Source organism: Camelus ferus, chromosome 11 (genome assembly GCF_009834535.1).
Source record: "Camelus ferus isolate YT-003-E chromosome 11, BCGSAC_Cfer_1.0, whole genome shotgun sequence".
Taxonomy (NCBI): domain Eukaryota; kingdom Metazoa; phylum Chordata; class Mammalia; order Artiodactyla; family Camelidae; genus Camelus; species Camelus ferus.
The window spans coordinates 34,283,776-34,309,857 of record NC_045706.1 but is presented as its reverse complement, the minus strand read 5'-3'; the positions used below and the strand labels follow the sequence as shown (position 1 = coordinate 34,309,857).

Here is a 26,082-nt window from a genome sequence, read left to right as displayed (position 1 = left end):
TCTTCATTTTATATAGTAGTTAATTAGAGATCCATTGCAAAATGTCTCCCTCTGTTACTTTTGCCCCTGTTGTTTGTTTTTAAACTTAAGTAGTTTCAAAGCCAAATGAGGAATATACATCATATTTTCCTCCCATAATTTTCACAATTTTCTATTTGAAAAATAACTTCTTTTTTTATGATAAAGTAATACCGAATATAGAAAATTTAGAAAGTATGAAAAATCCTTTAAAATGAGAAAATAATCATGCAAATACTCACCATCTAGATATAACCATAATTAAAATTTGATGCTTAGTCCTTTTTTTCTCTTTATAATTTGTTTTATCACTAAGCTCAAAATACATGCACCAGTTACATTGTTTTGCCCTTAATATCATTTAATGGGAATTTCACATACTGCACAAAAACATAATGCCTGGTAAACTGAAAAATTCCATTCTTCCTCCCCCTTAACTTATTTTATCAATCTTTTATTTTGGCAAATTTCATTATATTAAGATATATAATAAGGGATGATTTTATACATAATACTTGCATATATATTATTTTTCTTTTGGATAGACTCTTGGAAATAGAATTCTATTGATTGTAGGATATAAATATTTTTAAATTTACAAGACATGTTAATAAATTTCTTTCCATAAAGGTTGTGCCAATGCTCACTCCCACCATCAGAAGAAAAGTACTCATTTATCTGATAACTCGAGATATGAAATGTGCTTTGATTAATATACTGGCCACTATACTTCTTCTTCTGTGCATTATGCATTCCCTTCTTTTGTTAGATTATTTGGAGATTTAATTGACATTGGTTTCTTCCTTTCTTCTTTCCTTCCTTTCTTCTTTCTTTTCTTACTAAAAAATTAACATTTCAGATTTTTCATGGGATGAGTCTTGAATAATTAAGTACATTACTCGTTAAGACACAACCTAGAAGCATTTTTTCTACTCCCTCCCACAGTAGTGTTATAAAAAGATTACACCAAATTTCACTTTTGGAATTCTCTTTGATGGCAAATATACTAATATTTCTTTTCCCAGGCTCATTCCAAATGTGGCAGCTTTTAGCAGCAACATGCTGGATGCTTCTTCTTGGACCTGTATATGGTTATTATAGGAAAGGACGCACCACAAATCCTGAAGCTAATATGAATATTGTAAGTCACTCATTAAGGGAAAAATTAAGATAAAGAATTATAAAGTTACTGTCATTTTGGGTATAATTGGTGTGCTTGTCTAGTTTTCAAAAATTCTAGATTGACTAAATCTATGTTTCTTCCCTCGTTCTTTGGCATAGCTAACTAGTCTAGGCGTTGAAAGACCTGACCCAAAGTGGGCAGTAGTACTCCATCCCCTGGTTAGTTTGAGCGACTGCCTCATGGTGGTTTCCCGAGGAGGAGGTTCGTGAGTTCCTACTGATGATCTCTCTAGTCTCCTTGACTTCTTCCTGAGGCTTTTTTTAGAGCAGATTCTTTGATTTGTGAACTATCTTCATGCATTTTTTCAGTTTAGTAAGCCAGATTTGGTTTTGTTTGCTTATAACCAGATCTTAACATGCAGGAATTCATACCAGAAGTGGACTGGAATAGAGTGGAATGGAATGATCCAGGGGAAAAAAAGAAAAAGAAAAACAAACAAACAAACAATTGACAAATGTTAACTGTATGCTTCATTCCAATGGATTCCTGTATTCAGTTCCTTCATTCCTGTATACATTGTACACCACTGATGTCCTCACCCACACTCAAGTTTGTATTAGAACTTTAAGAATGGAACTGTCAACATTTTTAAATTAGTGTCTCTTCTTGTTTCTCTCTCCCAAGTATCCAGCGGGTACCCCTAACCTCCCACTACACTGCTGAATGCACAGTCCATGAAAACACTTCCTCAAATCCACATTTTCCTCTTCCTCCCATGTTCACAGGCATTTTCTTCCTCCCTGGTCTGGGTGGTTTGGGGCTCTTAATTATTTTCTAATGATAAAAAGAATAATAAGCCATTATAGAGAGCACTTACTGTGTGTGTAATTCTCACAACAAATCTGTGAAGAGATGCCATTATTATCTTTATTTTACAGTTAAGTGAAATAAAGCAAAAACGAGTTAAGTAACTTGCCCAAAGCTACATAGCCATTAAGAGGAAGAGCTGGAATTCAGTGCCACGCAGCTTGTCTCTAGAGTCTGGGCTCTCAAAATCTCTGACTCATTCAGCCTGGTAATATATACACTCCTCTTACATGCCTGCCCCGGGGAGATGCATAATCCTGTCATAAGCGCATATGCTTTGGAGCTAAACTTACTTTGACTTACATTTTGTCTTTATCTTTTCCTAGTGTGCAATCTTGGCCCCATTATTAATCTTCCTGACATTCAGTTTTCTCAACTGTAAATGCATATTATTCTGTCTCAAAGACCTGTTGTAAAGATTACCAAAACGAAAGATACTAACCAGCCCCTATGCAGAAGATGACCAATAAGCAGTAGTTCCCCTCTTCCTTGTGTATCTGTGGATGAGGCATCTTCTGTTTTTGCCCCTCTACATCCACTCTCTATTCTTTACATCTTTATTTCTTCCCAAGAGGCTGACCTGTAAGAACTAGGTCAACAAACCCCCTTGATCTTTGGTTTTCAGTTCAGTTCAGCTAATGGAAACCTAGAACAGATCAGAAGGTGGGAGAAGAGTGAGATCAGATGACTTATTGCCCTGGCTCCCTCCATAAGGTCATCACAGGCCGTCTCCCTATGCTGAAGGTCTCAGCTCCTCTCCGTGCGGGCCTCTCTTCTTGACCTTCTCATACAGGGTCTTGTAACCACTGTCTCCCTTCTCCCTTCAGCTCCAAGGTTGGTAACAGCTCACTTAGTACTAGCCACAGGGTTCTGCACAATCCCATGCCGTTTCCCTCATTAAACAACCAGATACTTTTTCATCACACGTTTTCAGAGTGAACTCGTGTGCATTAATAACACCAGGCCAGGGAAACCAGGGTGTACAGTCAGCCACCTTGCCTTACCCATGCCTTTGCATACATCCTCCTTTTAAAATCCTCCTCAAGCTATCCTGATTTCCCTGCTCTGTTCCGTCCCAATACATAGATAAAGAGTAGGCTGTGACTTAAAGTACTACATTGGAACGTGGGTAGAAAAATCAAGGGATTACGTCAAGAAGGTTTATATTTTCCTTTCCTCTTTTCAGAGCCAGATTATTTCCTACTGGGGTTACCCTTATGAACAATATGACGTTGTGACAAAAGATGGCTATGTCCTCGGAATTTACAGGATTCCATATGGAAGGAAATGTCCCAGAACAGGTACGATTTATTTAATTATCAGAAGAATAATGCCTAAGGAGAGATTCCTAGATGTGCTGATAGCAGCAGGGCAGCTTTTATCCTGAAATAGAGTCTAGTCTTTTCCATCAGTGGAGGAAAATCCCCACCACCCCCTCTGCCACTCCATTTCACTCATACAGCCCCTTTGGAGTTTTTAAAGCATTTTCACATACACTGTTTATTTAGTCTTTCCTTTTCTCCAGCACTTTATCTTCCTAGTCACTCTTCTTTCTCTTCTCTGTGTTTTCAACACCACTTCCCCCTTTCCTTCTTTTTCTTTTCCCTTTCTTGATCAAATTGTTCCAATTCCACATTGCAAATAAGATTTTTATATCAAATCAACAATTTTACTTTGTGTAAATTTCACTTAAAACCTTGCATTTTGCTTTCTGACAATGCAAATTAGCTAGCAGAGTGTCCGGCATTCAGTAAGCATTCAACAAATGGCATTTTATTGTCTTTATTATTGTTGTGAAAAAAATAGTTTTGTAATCAGATGCTTTTTGAGAAATAAAATGGTAATATGAATAATTATAGAGCAGATATTTATTGTGCTGGATAGAATTTTATGTATTTTAATTCTAATTTAATTATTATAACTACACTATAAGATAACACTTATTATTCCCCATTAAAAAATAAGTTAACTAAGGCATAAAGAGATTAGTGGATAGTAGAAGAGATTTTGAATCAGAGCAATCTGACTCCAACAGCTATATAACAACACAACACATTGTACATAATCCCAATTTTGCAAAGAAGAAAGTAAGACATAGAGAAGATACAACTTACCCAGGTTCAGAAGTAGTTCAAAACCCTAGAACCTAGTGTCACCTGGTGCCAAATTTCACTTCTTAATCTTTCATCTATACCACAGGGAGTTAGGAAAGAAAATTTTCTTGTAGACACCGAGGAAGTACAGGTGTCTTGTGGCCCGTGTTTTGCAGCTCCAAAGCCTGTCGTGTATTTGCAGCATGGTTTAGTTGCATCTGCCGGGAATTGGATTTGCAACCTGCCCAACAACAGCTTGGCTTTCCTTCTGGCAGATGTTGGGTATGATGTATGGATGGGGAACAGCCGGGGAAATACCTGGTCCAGAAAACACTTGCAATTTTCACCCAAATCACCAGAATACTGGGCCTTCAGGTAAGGAGAATACTACTAATGAAAAAAGTGTATACTTTGCTTTATATGGATAAACACCCTTTGAATTTTCCCTTTCTGTCCAAATGCACACCATGGAATCCACAAGAAGGAAATAAACATTTCTTCCTCTGCCCAGGTATTCTTTACAATCTCCAAAAAAAAAGCCGTATTATTGCACTGATATTTGTTTTAAGCACTCCACTTGGTATGTGTGTATATAAAGTACATACGCAAGAAAAAAATCAAAATGCAAAAGTCAGCTTTAGCAAGGTTAATTCCAGGACTATCACATGTGGACCCTAAAGGAAATTTACATGGTACCCTTAATAAGAGGAAAAAAGAAATTGATCAAGAAAAGGGACAAAAGAGGGAGGGTATAACTCCTGGGTTCAATCCCCAGTGCCTCCATTAAAATAAATAAATAAACCTAATTACTACCCCCCAACACAACATCAAAACAAAACAAAACAAAACTCAAAAAGTAATTTTAAAAAATTTAAAAAGAAAGAAAAGAAAAGGGACCAAAAACAAGGTTCTGTTTGAAAATCCTGAGAACCAGAAATTCATGATAAACCAAGATGAGCCACACCCTAGCACAGAGGGTGCTCAAATGTTTATTCACTGAGTAGTGAAGAAACGTTGCCCTCATTAGGCTGATGGTGCTGAAATCTATCCCTGGAGCCGAGTTGTCAGCAGCAGCCACTGGGGGGCGCTGTCTGCCTTAGAAGTTAGGCCACCTGGGTCACAGAAGCAAATCCTGCACTTGTGGCAGTGCTAAGAATCATGCCTTGAAGATCACTAAAGCTTCTTGTCCCTTGGCCTCATTCCTGCTTTATTCCTGGACATTGGCATTTTCTAATTCCACACCCCAGTGCAGTTGTGTCATGGCACCACTGAAAATAACGTAATGATTCCCTACATTTTCCCAACCACACAAAGGAAAGAAGCACCTGAGGTCTTTGATAAATATGCAGATTACTAGGCCTCTTCCCTGGAAATTCTGATTCAGTCTATCCAGGCTGAGGTCTGCAAATCTCCCTGCTTTTTTTCTGGTTTTTAAATAAGCATTCCTGGTGATTTTTCTTTTCAAGGGAGTTTGATATATCTGCTATAGAATTAAGTGGAAAGCCTCTGCAGTCTTTTGCAAGTCATTTTCTGATTTCAGTTTCTTAACCATGTTACTCTTGCAAACAAGGTGACATCCTCAAAAGTTGCACAGGTGCATAATATCATGTATTGATCTAGTCTTATAGTTAAGAAAAGCTAAGTATCTATGTCTATAATGAATATGTTTAAATATTGCAGACCTACCAATGAGATTTTTTTTCCCCAACATTGTTGTTCTTTTTCTTTGGCAGTTTGGATGAGATGGCTAAATATGACCTTCCAGCCACAATCAATTTTATCGTAGAGAAAACTGGACAGGAGCAACTCTACTATGTGGGCCACTCCCAAGGCACCACCATTGGTGTGTTTGGAGCAAGTGTAATCTGAGTGTCAAGGGATCTTCATATTTATGAAAGGGGACAGGATTTCTTCCCTTTGTGCAGTCTCTAGCTTGGGGCTTTGAGTTGGGAAACCATTTTGTCTGACTGGCTTCTAAAGAGTAAATAAAGTGACGGTAACTTAGGAATTCCCTCCGCCCCAGACTAAATTTGGAGATTGATGGATAAGCCTGAAAAAGAGACTACTTATTTATTCATTTGTGTACCCAACAAGCATTTGCCAGACACTGGGTTAAATGCTGGGGAGACAGAGATAAATGTAGTACACATCTTTCCCTTAAAGAGCTCACAAACTAGTGAGGGACCTTGAAAAGAAAGCAGAGAATTACAAATCTCAGTGATTATGTGCACAGTCGGTATGACTTCTAGATCCCAGTGGGTGCTAGAGTAGTCGAAGTGGACGGGGCCACATTGGCAGTGCCATAAGGCACTTCACTCTCTTCACTGCTCCCCCTTCAGCTAGAGACTTGACAATACCAACAGCATTTATACCAATATTTTTTCTGTCTTAACCCTAATTTGGTTTCTGGTATAAAGTAAGTCTCTATATGCCTGTACTATACTATGCATCTTACACGCATTCTCTCATTGGAAACCACAAACGTTTGAGAACATTATCATCCATATTATACAGATGGCTGAACTTAGGAATCCTTTCTAATGGTGATAATGCCATTAGAAAGCCATACATGCATACACATATGGAATCTAACCTTCAAAAGAATTATTCCATAAGGATTCTATTTTCCATGCTTACAGAAAGAGAAAACTGAGACTCATATAGGGGAGGTAAGTTGCCTAAGTTTTCACACAGCTAGCAAATGGGGAATAAGATTATAACCCAGTTTTGTTTGATACTGAAGACTACGATCAAGCTAGAATGACCATTGGAGTTTACCTAGACATGCCCCACAGAGGACATTTGAACCCTTTCTGCAACATTCTCTATAAGTAGATTTATACTCTTCAGGGTCAGGAAACTCACTTTATTTTGAATTAGCCAATTCCACCTTTGACAATTTAAAAATACTTCCCTAAAAATGGTACTTACTCTGAATTTGTTTTATTTTGTTTTTAATATAACTACTTCCACTATAATTTAAGAGGAATTAAGAATTATTTTAAATCTATGAACTAGTATCTTCTTCTCTTTCAGCATTCATAGCATTCTCTACTAATCCAGAACTGGCTAAAAGGATTAAGATATTTTTTGCTTTGGCTCCAGTCACCACAGTGAAATACACCCAAAGTCCTATGAGAAAATTATCATCTCTTTCCAGAAAAGTAGTCAAGGTATGTGACAACTTTTCCCCAAGTTTAAATCTTTGGTAACACTGAAAAGACTCATCACAAACAAGGAAACCCCAATAGGTCTATCAGCAGTTTTCACGGCAGAGATGTTGCAGACCAGGAGAGAATGGGATGATATATTTAAAGTGCTCAAAGAAAAACACTGCCAATCAAAAATACTTTATCCAGCAAAACTGTCCTTCAGAAATGAAGGAGAGAAGCTTTCCCTTTTATCTGTCTTAATCCTAATTTGGTTTCTGGTACAAAGTACTATACTATGCATTTTACATGCATTCTCTCATTGGAAACTACAGATATTTGAGATCATTAGTCAAGCATATTATACAAATGGCTGAACTTAGGAATTCTTTCTAATGGTGATAATACCATTAGAAAGTTATTCATATATATATGTGTGTGTGTATGTATAAAATAACCTAAACTTCAAAATAATTATTCTATAAGGATTCTATACAGAAATGGTAAGGGAGTTTTTCAAGCTGAAATAAAAGTATGTCAATTATTAACATGAAAATATAAAATTAACTGGTAAAGGTAAATACATAGTCAAAATCAAAATACTCTAATACAGCAATGGTTGTGTGCAAATCACTTTGAAAGCTAGCTTGTAAGTAAAAGTGTTAAAAATAATCATTGCTACCATAGTTTGTAAATGCATATGCAATATAAAATATGTAAATTGTGATACCAACAACATAATGTGTTGGGGGCAAGTAAATGTATAAAACAATTTTATGCAATTGAAGTTAATGTATCAGTTTATTTTAAAAAAAATTTTATTGAAGTATAGTTGATTTATAATGTTAGTTTCAGGTTACTGCAAATTGATTCAGTTATACATATACATATGCATATACACATATATATATGTACATGCATATATTTTCAGATTCTTTTCCATATAGCTTATTACAAGAGATTGAATATAGTTCACTGTGCAATACAGGAGGTTCTTGTTTATCTATTTTATATATAGTAGTGTGTGTCTGTTAATCCCAAACTCCTCATTTATCTCTCCCCACCTTTCCCCCTTGGTAACCAAAGTTTTGTTTTCTATGTCTCTGAGTCTATTTCTGGTTTGTAAATAAAATTTGTAGCTGGCTCTGTGGTCTGAGATATTGCAAAGCTGGTATTGACCTGCTAATGAGTGGACTGGATATTGTGGCAGCTGGCTGAGGGATCCAAGGCATCCTGGAGCTGGTACTGACCTGCCATTGGACAGGGCTGGGACACAGGGTCCCGGGGCTGGTGACGGCCTGCCAGCTTGCTGGTGGGTGGACTGGGTCCTGGTTCAGGAAGCTACAGGACTGTGGCGGTCCTGCAGCCATCTGCCTGCTGATGTGTGGGACCAGGCCTCAGGGTCTCTGGCTGCAGGTCTCTGGGGGGTCCTAGAGTTGATGTTTCTGCCCACTGGAGGATGGAGACAAGTCCCAGCATCTCTGGATGTAGGGTCCTGGGGGTCTAAGAGCTAGTGCTGGCACACTGGTATGCAGGGCCAGGGCCTGGGCCCTCTGGTGGACTGGGTTGGGTCCCAGGGCAGCCGTGGGCTCAGGGGATCTTAGGCAGTAGGCTTGCTGGTGGGAAGGGCTGTGTCCTTGTGCTAATAAGCTTAAGGGAGGATTCTCAGATGGCACTTGCCAACACCAGTGTCCACTTGATACAATGAGCTCCGAGAAACGGCAGCTGCCAGTGTCTGTGTCCCCAGGGTTAGCTCAAGTTGCCTACTGCTTCTTCTGAAGGCTCTCCAAGATCATCAGGTGACTCTGACCCAGGCTCCTTTCAAACTACTGCTTCCACCTCAGGTCCTGGAATGTGTGAGATTTTGTATGTGCCCTTTAAGAGTGGGGTCTCTATTTCCCACAGCTCTCTGTCTCTCTGAAAATTAAGCCCCATTGGCCTTCAAAGCCAAATGTTCTGAGAACTCATCTTCCTGGTGCAGGATCCCCGGGCTGGGGAGCCCAATGTGGGGATCAGTGCACTCATTTCTTGGGGAGAATTTCTGCAATTGTAATTATCCTCCCATTTATGGGTCACCCATCCAGGGGTATGGGTCTTGACTCTGTTGTGTCTCTGCCCTCCTACCTGTTTCATTGTGGTTCCTTCTTTATATTTTTAGCTGCAGAGCTTTGCTGCTGGTCTTCCAGTTTTTCTCATCAATAGTTGCTCTTTCCTTCTACTCCACCACCTTGGCCACTCCCCTGTGTACTAAGTGCCTTTTAAATGTGATCTATTATCTTCACAACAGTCCTACTTAGTGCATGGTAATTTTCTATTTTATAGTTGAGAAAATTCAGGATAATAGAAATCAAAGACTTTCCTGAAGTATGAGAGACAGAGTCCAGAATCAAACCAATGTACCGCTGACTCCAAAGCCTTACCAATTTCCTGTGGGGACTAGTTTCTCAGAGGACATTCCAAAAAACACTCCAAGTAAAGGATCCTGGGAATAGGCATCAAAGGTGGGCTGGGAGAAAGACAAAATTTAATAGGCCTCTTGGTTTCACTGAAGGCTAGTACTGAGCAGGTATCATCTGTGTTCATTCCTTGTCTGAGTTACCACTCGTTCTCCACTTGGCAGTCACAGCCATGAAAGTTGATGGTGTCTTAAATTGATCTTGCAGGTATTATTTGGTGACAAGATGTTCTCTCCTCACACACTTTTCGGGCAATTCATTGCCACCAAGGTGTGCAACAGGAGGATATTTCATCGTATTTGCAGCAACTTCTTATTTACTTTGAGTGGATTTGATCCAAAGAACTTAAACATGGTATGTGTACTTAGTCACGTTACTACTGAGTCTGATCCAGGGAAGCAGCTGTTTTGTTGCACAGGGGTAAGGAGAGTTCATTCTGAATTGCCCGGGAACCACATTTCAGAGGCTCCTTTTTGCCTTCTGGAATGTGACTAGTACGTTCCTGACTTCCAGCCAAAGCTGAGTGTCCACATACTTTACTAGGAGGATTTGAAAAGAAGGTTTTGCTGCTGAAAATTCTCACCAACTCTTTTTGTCGACCAAAATGCCGCCACTGAAAAGCCCTTCACTTAGATTAGGGCTGAGCTTTTGAAACTTATCTTGCTGTGTCTGAGCCCTACCTCAGACCCCACAAAGTAGAATTTCAGGAAGTGAGCCCAGACATCTATTTTTTAACCAATTTCCTACTTTCACAGGTGATTTGGAAATAGTCATTTTGTGAACCACTTGCTTCTTTAACCAAAGGGATAAGGGAATAACTCTTCAATGGTAGCTACAGACTCACTGTTCAAGGGACACTGAGAGAGATAAGTGTTGGGGTTCTTATTGAGTTCTTTCCAACTTATCTGAGACCCTTCCCTTTCTTAGTAACCACTAGCTGACCCAAAGAGTGGGAGGGAGAAAGAGAGGAAGCTACTGTCCCAGCTAGAGTGGTGACAGGCTTGAAACCAGAAGTGGGAAAAAGCTGAATACAGTGTCCATCTGTCTCACAGACTTCTGCCCAAAGCCTCATCTCTCTCTGTGAACAGTGCTCATTAACACTTGGTTTGATTTCAAGCAACATTTATAAAAAGGCTGTTTATGCAAACATGCCTTAGCCACTGCCTTTTCACATTATTTTCTTAATTTCTCAATTTACCAGGGAAACCCAGCTTGCCTATCACTTAAATGGAAGCAAATCATGTAAGCAGAGCTAAGTAAAAAGACCTTTAAGCAAACTCAACAGAGACAATTTCAAAAACGCCCTCTCAACATGGTCTAAGAGTTTGTCAAAGGAAGACTTTACAAAATGAGACCCTAGAACATTCACTAGAGGCCTTCATTGTACATCTGTACAGTCAGGCTGCCTTTTTTCCTCACTGCTGGGGACTGGATTACGGAATATTACAGTGCCTACAAGGATATATATTTTAGTGGAGTATAACCAGGGATACATACGTAGCATTTGTGGAACTTTGAAAAAATATACGTGTCCAGAATTCGACCCTAGAGATTTTGATATTACTGCATAGATTCGGGTAACTCATAAGCAGCTGTACTTTTTTAAAGCTCCAAGATGCTTCTGATACTCATACTAATGGAAAATTATTCTTTTGTATACTAAAGAAAATAAAATGCTATTAACATTTTTTTAAAACCAAGATTTTTTTTTTGATCCAAAAGAAATCTAAATGTTAATAGAGCTTTATATACTGGATGGATTATGTCCCACAAACTTTCAAAGAGCCCTGTAGAATACTTACCACATTAAAAACAAACCAGAAAGCGAAAGGGAATATTTAGGTCTGATCTCAGTGTTTTCTGATGAACAACTTTCTCGGAATGCCCCTTAGGACTTCGCACAGTCCTTAAATGAAGGACAGGCTCCCGGGGCTCTTCTCTCTTGACTGCATGTATCCTGGAACCTGTCTGAGGTGAGGCTGGAAAGAAAAGGTGCATTACCTTCTGTCTTTGATAAGCAGGATACCCCCTGCTGGCTTTATGAAGAAACTGCCCAGGACAGAATAGAGGTGAGGGAGGGCAAAGCTCTTAAACTGGGCTTCTTTCGTCGCTGTGTCTTCAGAGGGTATGGTGCGTGTTGATTCCGTCAAAGAGAAAGAGAGAAAATACTCAGATTTACTCGTTGTGTGATTAGAGGACTAGCCTCCAGGTAAGAAATGACCTTTTTACTTTGCAGAGTCGCTTGGATGTTTATTTATCACAGAGCCCTGCAGGGACATCTGTTCAGAACATGCTGCACTGGGCCCAGGTACGTGCTCCCTACTGCTGACCTGACACACGCGTGTCTCTGCGAGAGCCCCGAGGGGCACGCCCAGCGAGCTCGCTGCGGGCTTCTGCAGCTTCTGCCGCTCTCAGGTCCACGTTTTCGGAATCAGCATCAACACATGCTGATGGCCTTTACTCTCGGTCATTCTCCGTGTCCTCAGTGTCTGGTGTTTGGTTTCCCAGATATTCTGACTGAAATCTGACCCTTACTTTACTCCATACTGCCTTTTCTAGGGAAAGGCTGCATCTTCTTTTTGGGGAAATCATTAACTCTGATAGAACTTTATAGAACATGATATATGTTACTCCAAAAAGATCTGTTCATCCTCCAACAGGGGTATGGGCCATTTCAGAGCATGGAAATGATGCTTTATTCAGAGAAAATTAAATGTTTGAGAGGAATTTAAAAAGATTAAGGATTTCTGCTTGTACTCTAAGTATAAGTTTTTCATATTACTATGTTACTCAATATTTGATAAGCTCAGAGATAAATCAGATTCAGTTGGTATAGCTTTCTGAGCCAAGTATGTATGAGTGTGTGTGTGTGTGTGTGTGTGTGTGTTTCTGTGTGTGTGTGTAGGGAGAGAAAAAGAGAGAGAAGGTCTTTGCAATGTCTTAATATTTAATTAAATATCTTAATTTTTAAAGACTTTTAAAAATTTAATAGGAATCTAAGATTCCTAAGAATTTGCATTTTTTCCTACACCCTAATAAATTTGTTCCATGCTTTAAAGTTGAGAATCACTGCTATAGATAGTCTGAGATACTAGCTGAGGATTCCTAAAATTCTTTGAAGAGTTCCACCTTCAAGAAACAAGCCTCCAATTTCCAATAGGAAGACAGATATTCTGGACATAGGGCCTCCTCCTGGTGAGGAGACAGGGAGACTCTCTGAAGGCAGTGGCCTTCCAAGTAATACAACTTCAGTTTCACATTTATGATGCATTTACTATGTATTCTTCTTGTTCAAATATATGATTGCATTCAGTCTCATTGAATTCTCATAACAATCTTTCAATGAAGGCAGTGACATTCCCCATTCTACAAACGTCATAGCCAATCCCTTACACATCTGACTTCTTAAAGAGAAGTCTTCTCCTTTGACAGAAGATTTTTTCAGAGCAGAAATAAGGTAGGGGAGGAGATAAAATATTTGGTCATAAGTTATGTAGACAGCTTGGGAAAGGATGATGATGATAGATGGTGATGACAATAATATTAGTAAAAAAGAGCGATTTCTTGACCATTCCTCAGTCTATAAGCCTTTTATGTATTATCCAGTTTAGTCTTCACACCCTTATGATAAGAATGCTACTGTTGTTTCCATTTCACAGATGAAATAACAGGTATAGAGAAGATAAATATCTTGCCCTGAATCACAGATTTAATAATTCATTAAGCCTGTCCTCAAACCAGGCCCATTTGATGCTAGAACCCAAGTCCCTGACTAGTATTGCCTCTCATGGCTGAAGACCTGCAGAATTTCAACAGCAGCAGACTTCAGTTGCCTCTGTCAACATAAATCACAATGGGAACCATTTTAAACTAAACACCATGATGAAATCAATGAATGTGGGGTGAGGGGGAATCTGAGATTCAAGTTAAGGGAAAAAACTCTTGGAGTAGTCTAAGAATAATTTAATGAAGTTCTTAAAGTAAATGTAAAAATTATCTGTCTCCTCAATCTAACATAGGTGGCAAATAACAGAAAATGGAATCTTTAGAGGTATGAATGTTTCTATTCTAATATCTTAAGTCTAAAACCTCTACTGACAATATGGCAGCTGCTGGGTCCTACAGACAGGAGACAGAGAGACAGACACTACATCTCAGAAAGCCCTGAGGGTGTACTTTAAGTGAACATTCCTTTTGAAAGTAACAAAAAAAAAAAACGTTTATGAACAAGGAATATAGTCATAATATCCTAGACCATCTGACAAGGATAATAAGGTATAAAATTGTTTAATAATAATAGCAGTCATTTATTTAATGTGGAGACGTCTAGCTGGGGCCATTTAAAAGTATATATATAAAAAAATTCCTAAAGTCAAGATATTCCAGAATCATTCAATTGAGCATCCTTTAAAAAAATTGGAAAAGTAAAGAAGAGAATAAAAGATTGTCAGTCAGTTCCATGGATCAGTATCAATTTGTATCATTTTAATTATTTGACTTATTAAACTTTATTGACTTCAGCACATGTGCTAAAGTGTAGGGCATAATGTCAGTCCTCTGTATATTTTTTGTTTACTGTCTTTAAATGTACATTGTTTTCTTATATCATTTTGATGTGTTTATTATTTTCATTTTACTATAGGCTGTTAATTCTGGTCTGTTCCAAGCTTTCAACTGGGGAAACCCTGATCAGAACATGATGCACTTCCATCAGGTACAATAATAACAATCCTGCAAATGAACTAAAAAAAAAAAATAGCACCTACTCATTAAGCACCTATGAGGCCCCACTCACTGTGCCAGATATTTTGTATAGATCTGATGCTAATTATTGGGTTCTTTCCATGTGCCACATCATTATTTTTGATACTCAGAATGACCTTGCAAGGTAAATATTATTGTCTCTATTTTTCCAGAGGCTCAGAGAGGTTAGGTAAATTGTTAAAATTATTTAGCTAATGAAAAACCAAAATACGACCTAGGGGTTCCTGGATCTGAAGTCCATTCTTCCACTGCACTTAATCCTTCTCAAAAATAGAAACACTTAGCACTTAATTAAGACCATGTTTTAAAGAAAGAATTAAAGATGCACAATTTTGTTTCTAAAACATATTCTCTGGCTTCTTACCCATCCCTCATAAAATGAACTAACACTATCCTAGTAAGTTTTTTGGGGAGGAATGTCATTTACTACTCATTTAAAAAATAATATATGAATTATTAAAGATATTCCAGACAGGAATATCACTGTTAGGGAGAAGCAGTGCTATCTGCCAGACAACGGTATGTCAGTTTATTTCTTGACATTGTGTATGAGAACTCCTGGAGCAAAACCTCTATATTAAAGTGAATAGGCATTGTTGTTACTTTTTTCCAGTATGTCAGGAAATCCAGTGATGGCTTTAGCTTCTTGCTGATAGGCTAAGCTCAGATTAAACATGTAGTTATCAAAGATACATGGGTTTTTCAAATCAGGGATGTGGAAAACTCGAAATTATTTAAAAAGGAGTTTGAGTGCCACCATAACTACGATAGTGAAAATGTATAACTTCAACTAGCATGAAAAGTCTAATTTTTCTCCTAAATTGCTACAGTCATGTGTGTGTGGGGAAATGTGAGCCCACACAAACGGACTCCCATGCTGTGTCAAAGTCCTGTTTACTGTTGTAATTAATCAATTCCTTGTCCTCGCAAGAGTATATAGTTGCTTCGGGAAAAGCTTTTTAGATGATGACCTTCCCCTGTGAGACTCAAACACCTCCTTGGGTGAGAGTTGAATCGCAGGTATTAATTTTGTCATTGTGCTTGCAGATTCTATAAAAATATGTGGTGATTCAGGTTCAACTATCAATCTTTTGCTTGGAACTTCGGGGAAAAAAAAACAGAGGGTGAATAATATACACATTTAAGAAATCAATAATCTTTGTCACAGCTATAAGTAATAATAACACCATAAATTAAGCAGGTATAATTATCAATATAAGCACCAACCCTTTATTACTAAGAAAGTAAAAACATAAATTGGGACCCAAACCTAATGACCTCATTTAACCTTAATTACCTCCTAAAAGCCTTGTCTCCAAATACAATCACATTGAGGGTAAGGGTTTCAACATACGGATTTTGGAGGAACACAAGTCAGTCCATAGAGTATTGTAGTAGTCAAGACTAGTAGACAAGTAGCTAGTAGAAGAAACCAACTTTATTTTAAATTTTAAAAATATGTATATGGTTTAGTTTTACTGAACTAAATGTTACAGTGGTAAACTCACAAGAGCCAGGAACTTATGTACTGCCATCAGGCGCTCCTTCTCTCTCTCTCCTCCATTCTGCTGGCAGATGCTGTTTCCATTCTTAGGCTATTTCCAAGATAGGCAGTAGGATGGTGACTAGATGCTCTTAGCTCACGTAGCTTTTTAAAACTGCAAACCCAAATAAAAAGCTAATATTTCCTCAATAGCTCTGGCAAAAAGTTCTGGAGCTGGGGGATTGGGATTTGCTGAATCAGCACAAGAAACGTTGTGTTACCAGAAAGGAGAAGGAAGGGGGAACTTGCCAGGAGATTCGCATCACCACGGGCACTCTATTTCTCTGTACCAGGCTGCCTCCTTTTCAGCATTATTTTTCAAATGTCTTTTTTGGTACATTGGTCTCAATCCTCCCTAAAAAGTCTGCTCAAGTGTTAATAATTCTCCTGAGCCCAGATTTCTGCATATGAGAAGGGGTCTTTACATTTATTCTACCCAATATTTTGTTTGAAAAGGATGCACTCCCAATCCAAGTGCTACTAGAAAGATGGCCCCCATAGAAATAAGAGCCCCCTTCCTCTAGGATCCTTTTCTGTTTTCCCAAAAGTGAAAATCGGGAGTACAATGGTTGTCTTTTTAATCCACAATTAGTATTATTGCACAAATGTGCTTTCAAGTACTTTTTAACATTTTAATGTTTATAGTTCATTAAATGTGTCCTCACTGCACATTTCTAGCATTTGAAGAACTTTCTTAACAACTGATAGTTAACATTATTTCTGTAATGTGGTTTTCTGTACAAACTACTTCCCCCTCTCTCTTTCATTTTATTTAGCTTACACCTCCCCTATACAATGTTTCGAAGATGGACGTTCCAACAGCAGTGTGGAGTGGTGGACAGGACGCTGTTGCTGACCTCAAAGATGTTGAGAATTTACTCCCTAAAATTGCCAGGCTTATTTATTACAAGTTGATTCCACACTACAATCATGTGGATTTTTACCTTGGACAGGATGCACCCCATGAAATTTACCAAGACCTAATTAGATTGATGCGGGAATCTTTGCCAAATTAAATACACTTTCCTTTCTCTGAGTGAGCAAGTTTTTGTAATGAGGAATGTGGTGCACAGACCCTAAGGAGACCCCTCCAATAATTTTCACCTCCTAATGTCCACAAATTTGTGTAATCCTCTCCCCTTGAATGTGGGAGTTACCTGAGACTTGCTTCTAGACAAGAGAACTGGCAAATGTGACGGGATGTCATACCCTTGGTTAGACTATGTTGGTAACAAAGGTGATAGAATGTTACTCCCTGATTACACTCTATTATATAAGAATCCATCTCAGGAGACTGAAGCAAGAGATTGTCCTTGTTGGCTATGTGAAGTAGACAGATATGTTGAGAAGGCCTACGCGGGAAGTAACTGTGTGTGGGTTCTAGGATCTGTAGGTGGCCTCCAGCTGATAACCTGCAAATAACTGGGACTCTCAGTCTTATACTTATGAGAAAACGAATTCTCCCTAAAACTTGAATGAGCTTGGAAGTCCATTCTTTCCTAGTAAAGTTTCCAGTTGAGAAAGCGTCCTGTCCAACATGTGGACTGCAGCCTGGAGAGACCCTGAGCAGAGAACTAGCTATGCCATGCCTGGACTACTGACCCACAGGAGCAGTGAGAGAATAAATATATATTATTTTAAACCACTAAGCTTGTGGTAATTTGTTGTCAGCAATGGTAAACTACTACTACTATTATTAATAGTGAATTATTATTATTATTATCATTATTATTATTTTGTCTCTGGTTAGAAGCTTGAAAACTCCTGCTTCTTTTTTTAATTTTTAATTTTTATACAATTTTTACAGGTTACACTCTGAGGAGACAGAGCCAAAAAAATATTGCTAAGAAATATGTCAAAGAGTATATTGTTTATGTTTTCTTCTAGGAGTTTCATGGATTCAGGTCTTACACATTAAGTCCTTAATCTGTTTTAAATTTATCTTTGCATGTCATATAAGAAGTAGTCCAGTATGATTCTTTTGCATATAGCTGTCCAGTTCTCCCATTGAACAGGCTATTTTTACCCCCATTTTACATTCTTACCTTCTTTTTTGTAGATCAATTGGCCATATAAGTGTGGGTTAATTTCTGGGCTATCTATTTTGTCCTATTGATCTGTGTGTTTGTTTTTGTGTCAGTACCATACTGTTTGATTACTGTAGCTTTATAGTACAGTTTGAAATCATGAGGTATAATACATCCAGCTTTGTTGTACTTCTAAAGATTGTTTTGGTTATTGGGGATCTTTTCTGTTCCCATAAAAATTTAAGAAATATTTGTTCTAGTTCTGTGGAAAATGTTATTGGTATTTGATAGGGATTGCATTGAATCTGTAGATTGCCTTGGGTAGTATGGTCATTTTAACATTAATTCTTCCAATCCATGAGCATGGTATATCTTTCTATTTGGGTCATCTCTAATTTCTTTTATTAATATCTTACAGTTTTCTGAATACAAGTCTTTTACCTCCTTGTTTAGATTCATTCCTAGGTATTTTATTCTTTTTGATGCAATTGTAAATGGGATTGTCTTCTTAACTTCTCTTTCTGATATTTCATTATTATTGTATATAAAAGCAAGGTATTTCTATACATTAATTTTGTATTCTGCAAATTTACTGAATTCATTTATTAGTTCCAATATTTTTTTTGGCATCTTTAGGAATGTTTATATATAGTATCACATCATTTGCAAATAGTGAAAGTTTTACTTCTTTCTTTCCTATTTGGATTCTGTTTAGTTCCTTTTCTTGTTTGATTTCTGTATCTAGGACTTTCAGTACTATATGGGACATCTTCATCTTGTTCCTTATGTTATATTAGAGGAGAAACTTCAGCTTTTCATCATTGTGTATGCGAGCCCCCATTGGTGGATGAGTGAGCTCCCCAGTGCTAACAGACTAAAGAGAGGACTCCAAAATGGCACTTGCAAGCACCAGTGACCTTGTGGTAGAACAAGCTCCAAAAAAATGATTGCTGCCAGCATCTTTGTCCCCAGAGGGGAGTTCCAGTTGCTTTTTGCTTCTCCAAGATCAGCAAGTGGATCTGACCCAACCTCTTTTCAAATTACTGCTTCTGAACTGGGTCTCGGAGCTGGTGAGACTTTGCGTGTGCCCTTTAAGAGTGGAGTCTCCGTTTCCTAGAGCCCTCTGGTTCTCCCATGTGCAAACCCTGCTGGCCTCCAAAGCTGGATATTCTGTAGACTTATCTTCCTGGTGTGGGGAAGCCTAAAGTGGGGCTCACACCCCTTGCTCCTTGGGGAGAACCCCTGTAATTGTGATCATCCTTCCTTTTGTGGGTCATCTGCCCAGGGGTGTGGATCTTGACCCCACTGCATCTTCAGCCCTCCTACCTGTCTCGTGGTTTCTTTTTATATATATATATATATATATATATATATATATATATATATATATATATATTTAACTGTGGAAAATATTTACTGCTAGTTTTCAAGTCATTTTCATCAATGGTTTCTCTGTAAAAAGTTGTAATTTTGGTATGCCCATGGAGGAGGTGAGCTCAGGGTCCTCCTACTCTTGCTATCTTGGTCACTCCCCCGACAACACTGCATGTTTTAATCAAGTAGGATTTTCTTTTATTTTCCCCTACATCTTAAAAATATTCTATTTTAATTTCCAATTTATTTTCAGTAAGAGTCTCAAGGTATATCACCATCACTCTCATCAGTCATATCAATTTAATATTTTTAGTTTGATTTTATATTACATGTTCAGGAATCTGAACCAGCAGAGAAAACTTTTGAGGGGAGAAACCTTTAATGTGGAACTATTTTTCAGATTTCACTATAAGCCTACTTTGTATAGGACTTGGGGAGTCAGAGTTTTCCTTAGTGGTAGGATATCTTTGTAATCCCTACCAGTCATTAATATAAAAAATTTACCTTGCATCTCTTATGTGTCAGAGTCTGGAAATAGTGGATGAAATAAGGAAAATATGGTTCTTACTTTCATGATTTATACTGAGTTGAAAATATGCTGGGAAAGTTCAACCCAATGAGATGTAATAAAAATAACTAACATTATTTAGCACTATTTAGCATTATTGTTAACTTGTTTAGCATTTATCAAAGGCATGGCCAAAACCATATATTTCTGCTCACATCTCTCTGATACAAGTACTATGATTATCCTATTTTAAGGAAGACCACTGATGCTCAGAAGACTTAAATACTGGCTCAAGTCAAATATTTAAGAATTAGAATCAAATCTGGATCTTGAGCCCAAAGTTACCTGAATCCAAATTTCAGTTCTTGATGCATCTTTGTCTTGTCCCCCTAAAGAATACAGATGAGGAAATCCAGTATAGATTGTCCTGGTCAGGGAAAGTTCTGCTTGTTAGAAAATTTCTGGGGCTCTGTACAGTGGGCAAGGCCAGAATTTATACATTTTTTAAATAAACAGGGAGACTAAAGCAAATTCTGTGTCATCAGAGCAACAAAAAGGGAGTGACTGAACAGGAAACAGAGATAGGGAATGAGATGGACAATGTCAGGACAGAACAGGAGTGTAGGTGAGTATGGAAAACAGGTTACCCAAGTTCTGAGTCAAAACCAGGTTGACACAGAGCAAAGCCAGGTCTGCCAGCCTGGATGGTATTTATCTGACAAAGCTGTTGATAAGTGTGTTATGATAGCTTTTCCATAGTCACAGCACTTTAAGGAAGCAGCCAGGTGTCATCCACGTGATCCTACCCAATGTAATTCATCTCGGTGAAGCCCTGTCCTGCAACACTGGTGGATTACCCAACCTTCAACATAACCATCCTCCTTTCTATATTTAATAGAATCAGAAACTTTGGGAAATTACTGTTCTCTGTTAGAAAAGGCCTTTCCTTTGTCTTCATACCTGAGATTTCCTACATGAAGCTGAACATTTTCACACTTTTTAGATTCCATTTTCTAGGTCCAGTGTTAGTTCCAGCCATTGTGTCTTGCTCACCAATATGGTGTTAGATGGAAACATTTGGTTTAGTGAAAAGAATTATTTCTCTCATTAGCCCTTTCTTTCAAGGACATCAAGGATAATACCAAGTTACAAGATCATCATAACAAAAATCATTCTCATTTCTGTAACAATTCATGCTCTATTCAAGGTGCTTTCACAGTCCTAATTACCTTTCTTTGTTTTGACTGAGAGGTAACAAGGAATGGCTATGGATAAATGATCACGTTAGCATTAGACATTGGAAGTTCCAGAGCCAGCCCCACTACTTATTAGCTATTTATCATTTAGTGATTCTAGCAATTTTCTTTTCTGAAAAATTGTGACTCATTCCTGCCTAGCCCATCTGCTTTCATGAAAACCAAAGATGTGCACTAAGCATATTTGGGTAGCACAGCACTTAAACATGGGCCCTGAAGTCAAATTGTTTAGATTCGGTTCCTAGCTCCCTTATTATCTTTAAACCCATAGACAAGTTAATTAGTCACTCTAATCCACATTTTCCTATCTGTGAAATGGAGATAATGTTAGTGCCTCTATTATTGGGTTGTTGTGAGATAATACCTTAAACGAATTTAACACAATGTCAGTTACATAGAAAGAGGTTAATAAATATTATTTATAAAATGGTATGTAAAGGTAATTGCTTAATAATTTTAACCATGACCAAAATCTCAAATGGAAAAATAGAAATCTTAATTCATATAAGTATACCAAGACATTAAATGACATATGTAAAGTCATAGTTAATCATAACACCTATTTTCTTACCCTCTTGAGACTTTAATATATTTATCTTAATAACATTAAAAAAAAAAGAAATCATCTCTACCTATTACTTTGAAATACTTAACATTTGCCAGGCATTATATTAAGTGCTTTCTATGCATTATCTTGTTGGATTCTCGTAACAGTCCTGAAGATGGACTCCATGTTTCCTCCACTTTACAGATAAGGAGATTGAATGTTTGAAAAGTTAACAACTTCCTGAAGTAATAGACCCACTTTTTTGTGGGGGAAGGGATGAACAGAGACCTTCACTGTTAATTACCCATGATGCTATACTACCTCTCACAATGCAATATTGCCAGAATAATAATATGTGTTGATCAATTATTCTCCATTTATTCCCACAATAAATTAAATAATCCCTAATATTTCATCCAATGATGTACTATCAAATGCTATGGAGGGAGAAGGGAAAGAGGTATTGAGTATGTACAAGGAGATGGGAAATTAATATTTATTGAGTTCCTACTCTGTACCAAACAAGACACACATTATCTCATTTAATCCTCACAATAGTTTATGAGTTAGATATTAGTATACATATTTTTCACATGAAGAAGATAAGCAACAGAAATCATTAACTAAAATATCCAAAGTCAAATAGCAAAGAACTAGCTGTTTAATTACCAAGAGCACTTTCACATGCTCTCAAGGCTGTGGTCTAGGTATGGATATAATCATATGTACATGAAAGGTAACAGCATATCATAACACATACTAAGTGCTACTTGAATGGCTAGGCAGTGTTATTGAACCTCAAAGTAAAGAGTTTTGAAGGCTGAAGTGTCAGAACAGACATCCCAGAGGAGGAAATGAATGACCTAAGTTGTAAGGGAAGACTTAGTGTGTCTACATACAAAAGAAGAGGCAGAGAATGTGGATTCTATCTGGTTTCCAAATGAACTTGGGCAGGACCAGCTGACTCATGGCAGTAGATCTGTCTCAATCATGATTGTGCCCATAATCAACCAGGCACAATCAGTGATCAATAAATGGTTGTTAAATGGCTAGGAATGTCATCTCTGTCCTCCAAGCACTTGAATGGGTCTTGTGGAAATTGGGATATTTTTAAGATATGTAATTAATATATATTTGGCTAAGACTCATTTCTCAAAAATTTCTTATCATACATAAATAAAGGGTTTATAGATGTGAAGGGGAAGGTATTAAATGAGATCTGAGCCTCAGTAGGGGAAGGCTGGCTGGCAGGGCACCAAAAGGCTTCACAGGGAGTCACGTCTTTGGTGACTATGGCATAGCAGACTGGCCAATCCCAACAACTGATCTTATCTGTGTCCCAGAAATGATTACACATGCTGAGTCACATAACTGAAACTTATGAGAAACTGCAAAGCATAAACCAAAACATGTCATTATAGTTTACATCTATAGTTGTCAAAAGAACTAAATGGATTCTTTTTTTGGCCAAAATAGTGCATTATTTCTCTGTAACAAAACACATAGGAAGTCCTGATATGAAAAATATTACTTGTTTGTGCAAGGGGCAAAAAACACAGAGGAAGTATATGGTCTAACAAAAATCATCACTTACATAATTATTCAAGTACACTGAGCTTTTTTCCATAAGGAAACAATAAGGTGATCGCTTTACATGAATTATCTTATTTAAACTTCACAAAAGCCTTATAAAATGGTACCAATCTTATCCCTTCTTTATAGATGAAGGAATTGAAGTTTGGAGATATTGGACAACTTGCCCCAAAATATCAGTTTTCTAACCTCTGGAATCTTAACTTTAGATATCAAGCTCTTAATCTTTATGCTATAATGTTGTGAGTATTTATGATGGCATTCAGAACATGAAGAGCAATAATAAGGTAGACACTGTTCCTTCCCGAGTGGAACTTCCAGACTAATGAAGACGGCAGAGAATCTACAGCTGTTTACTCACATAATTAAATCTTTAATTACAATTGTGATGAATCCACCAATAAGAAGTGCACACTCATCAAGGTAGACAAGGAATTCTTTTCTGAGGAAATGAAATTTTGGCTAAGATCTGCTAAATTTGCCAGATGTTCCAGGCAGGGAACTAGCTCAGATGGCAAGGAGCTAGGCTTTTAGGGGAAATTAAAGAAGCACCTGGAGCCTGGGAGTGAATGGGACAAGATGAGCTCGAAGAGGTAGACAGAGCCTGGTTTGACACCTTCCTAGCCACCCACGGAATTTTAAATGGTAAGTCATTAAAGAGTTTTAATCTCAAGAATGATTAAAAAATATATCAGACTTGTGATCTTTAATGGTGACAGTTAACTGCAACATGAAAAATGAACTAGGTGGATGCAGGGAATCGAGTTAGAAGTTTGTGGGCGTCCAGCTAGTGATGAAGACAGCTTATGCTATTATGTGGCTATTTAGTCCAGAAAACTAGCCATAAACAAATATTTTCTTAGTTTAATATTAAAGAACCATTCCTCTTTTAGGGAGAATTTGTGTTGATACCCATGGTCTCAAAGCAAAATCTCTCAAGTACACTGCTACGTTACATATATGCATGCACACATGTGTGCACATACACACACACACACACATTTGTTGCTCTTAATTCAGTCAGCACTCTCAGAAGAGTTAGATCCAGGAAGCTGTCAAAATTGTAAATGATTTAAAATAATAACATAATCATTCGGGTGACATTTTTTCTATTAGGAAATGTTAAATCATAAGAAAAAAACTTTAAAATAATAGTTTGGCATTTGTTGTTGGAGTAGAGTCAGTGTAACAAGCCATCCTTTCAGATTTAGTGAGCCCAAGAACACAGGTGGACATTATGCATTTGATAAAGGATTGTAGCTAAATATTAGTGCACATATCATTTTTGCTGCACATGAATTCTCAAAACTATTTGGGGAGCAGAGGCCAAGCCCTTGAGAAGGTATGTTTGATGATTCAGATGGTAGAAAGTTTGGTAGGCAGATATTCAATTGAGGTAAAATATATGATACAAAGTTATGTATTTGGGGTGAGTACAATATGAAAAAATAAATAATCTAGTTGAAGAAAAATTTCAACAAACAAAAGAAAAAAAATAAGCTTCAGACTGAGAGTACAGAGCTGCACTCCTCAATACACAGCCACTGGTCAGATGTGGCTTTTTAACACTTGAAACATGGTTGATGCTAATAGAGATGAGCTCTAACTGTAACATACTGTTCAGATTTCAAAAACAGAACAAAAAAAAAGAGTGGAAAATCTCTCATTAATAATAATATTGATTACATGTTGAAATGATAATATTTTGGATCTATTGGTTTAAAAGAAATATAAATAGAATTAAATTTTATTTATAAAATGAACTATTTATAGAATAAATTATAAATAAAAACTGATTTTACTTGTTCTTTACACTTTAAAAGAGTATAGCTGTAATAATGGAAATTTAAATTCCTTAATATGCAGTTCATTTTATATTTCTGTTGGACAGCACTGGTATAGAGAAAAGAGGAAAAGTAATTATCTCTTAAGAAATCTCATTATATGTAGAAAATTTGAATAATTCTTCATGTATAAGGTTATAAGATTTTTTTTGTAATTATGGAGAAATGAGAGAATATAGATTATGTAAAAGACATCAGATTGTGCCATACTGGGTACCAAGTTTAAGGATAATTTGGAGGCTGAATAGCAGTAAAACTACTGTTGAGTAACAATTTTTTATTATATTAGTGTGCCATGCAGTTTATGAATAATAGTGGACTTATTGTGTATTAGTACCAAAAAGATTGTTTTTTCTATGAATTTATTGTAAAATTTATTATGTAACTCATATAAAATTTACTATTAAATTTACTCTATAGTAACGTTAATAAAAATGTCCTTTGAATCATAATTAAAAGGAAAAAGGTCCAGCAGAATTTATAGTCAAGCTGGTAGTACATTAAAGTGAAACACCTGACACAAAGTAAATACTCAATAAACAATTAAAAATTCACTATATTGTTAATAATAACATTAGCATTACTTCTCAGTAACTAAGCAACATGCTCTGGACTTCTAGATTTATCAGTTAATCCATTTATTCACTCAGCAAATATTTTTGATGTTGATGGTGATTAGGAAGTCAAGACATCATGATATTAAAAGCCATCTACCCATCTTCAGGAGTGCTGGGAAGATTTGAGGTGATTTAACAGCAATTCAACAAAATAAAAATTCAAGAAAGAAACAGGAGCATATATCAAAACAGCCAATGTTACCTCTTTGCATATGCCAGTCATCATTTATTTAACTACACAAATTGGTGAAAATACATCTAAAACTAGATTCAATTTGAATTCTGGGTAAGTAGTCTCTGTGT

At 37.2% G+C, this 26,082-nt stretch overlaps 1 protein-coding gene across 4 annotated transcripts in view; it reads left to right on the top strand.

Annotated features, from left to right (window-relative positions):
* Nucleotides 1-17,772, top strand: part of LIPK (lipase family member K) — a 30,002-nt gene extending 12,230 nt beyond the window's left edge. The window contains exons 2-10 of one of the 4 annotated variants that reach the window (XM_032491381.1): nt 1,044-1,159; nt 3,195-3,309; nt 4,278-4,476; nt 5,835-5,944; nt 7,138-7,274; nt 9,914-10,060; nt 11,943-12,014; nt 14,349-14,420; nt 16,790-17,772. In XM_032491381.1, coding sequence (XP_032347272.1) covers nt 1,055-1,159; nt 3,195-3,309; nt 4,278-4,476; nt 5,835-5,944; nt 7,138-7,274; nt 9,914-10,060; nt 11,943-12,014; nt 14,349-14,420; nt 16,790-17,029 — 1,197 coding nt within the window. In that variant the 5' untranslated portion in view covers nt 1,044-1,054 and the 3' untranslated portion in view covers nt 17,030-17,772. Of the gene's footprint in view, nt 1-635; nt 1,160-3,194; nt 3,310-4,277; nt 4,477-5,834; nt 5,945-7,137; nt 7,275-9,913; nt 10,061-11,942; nt 12,015-14,348; nt 14,421-16,789 lie in introns of those variants that run through there. The other 3 variants (XM_032491382.1, XM_032491383.1, XM_006187986.2) reach the window with 3 other exon arrangements.
* The last annotated feature ends 8,310 nt before the right edge of the window (nt 17,773-26,082 follow it).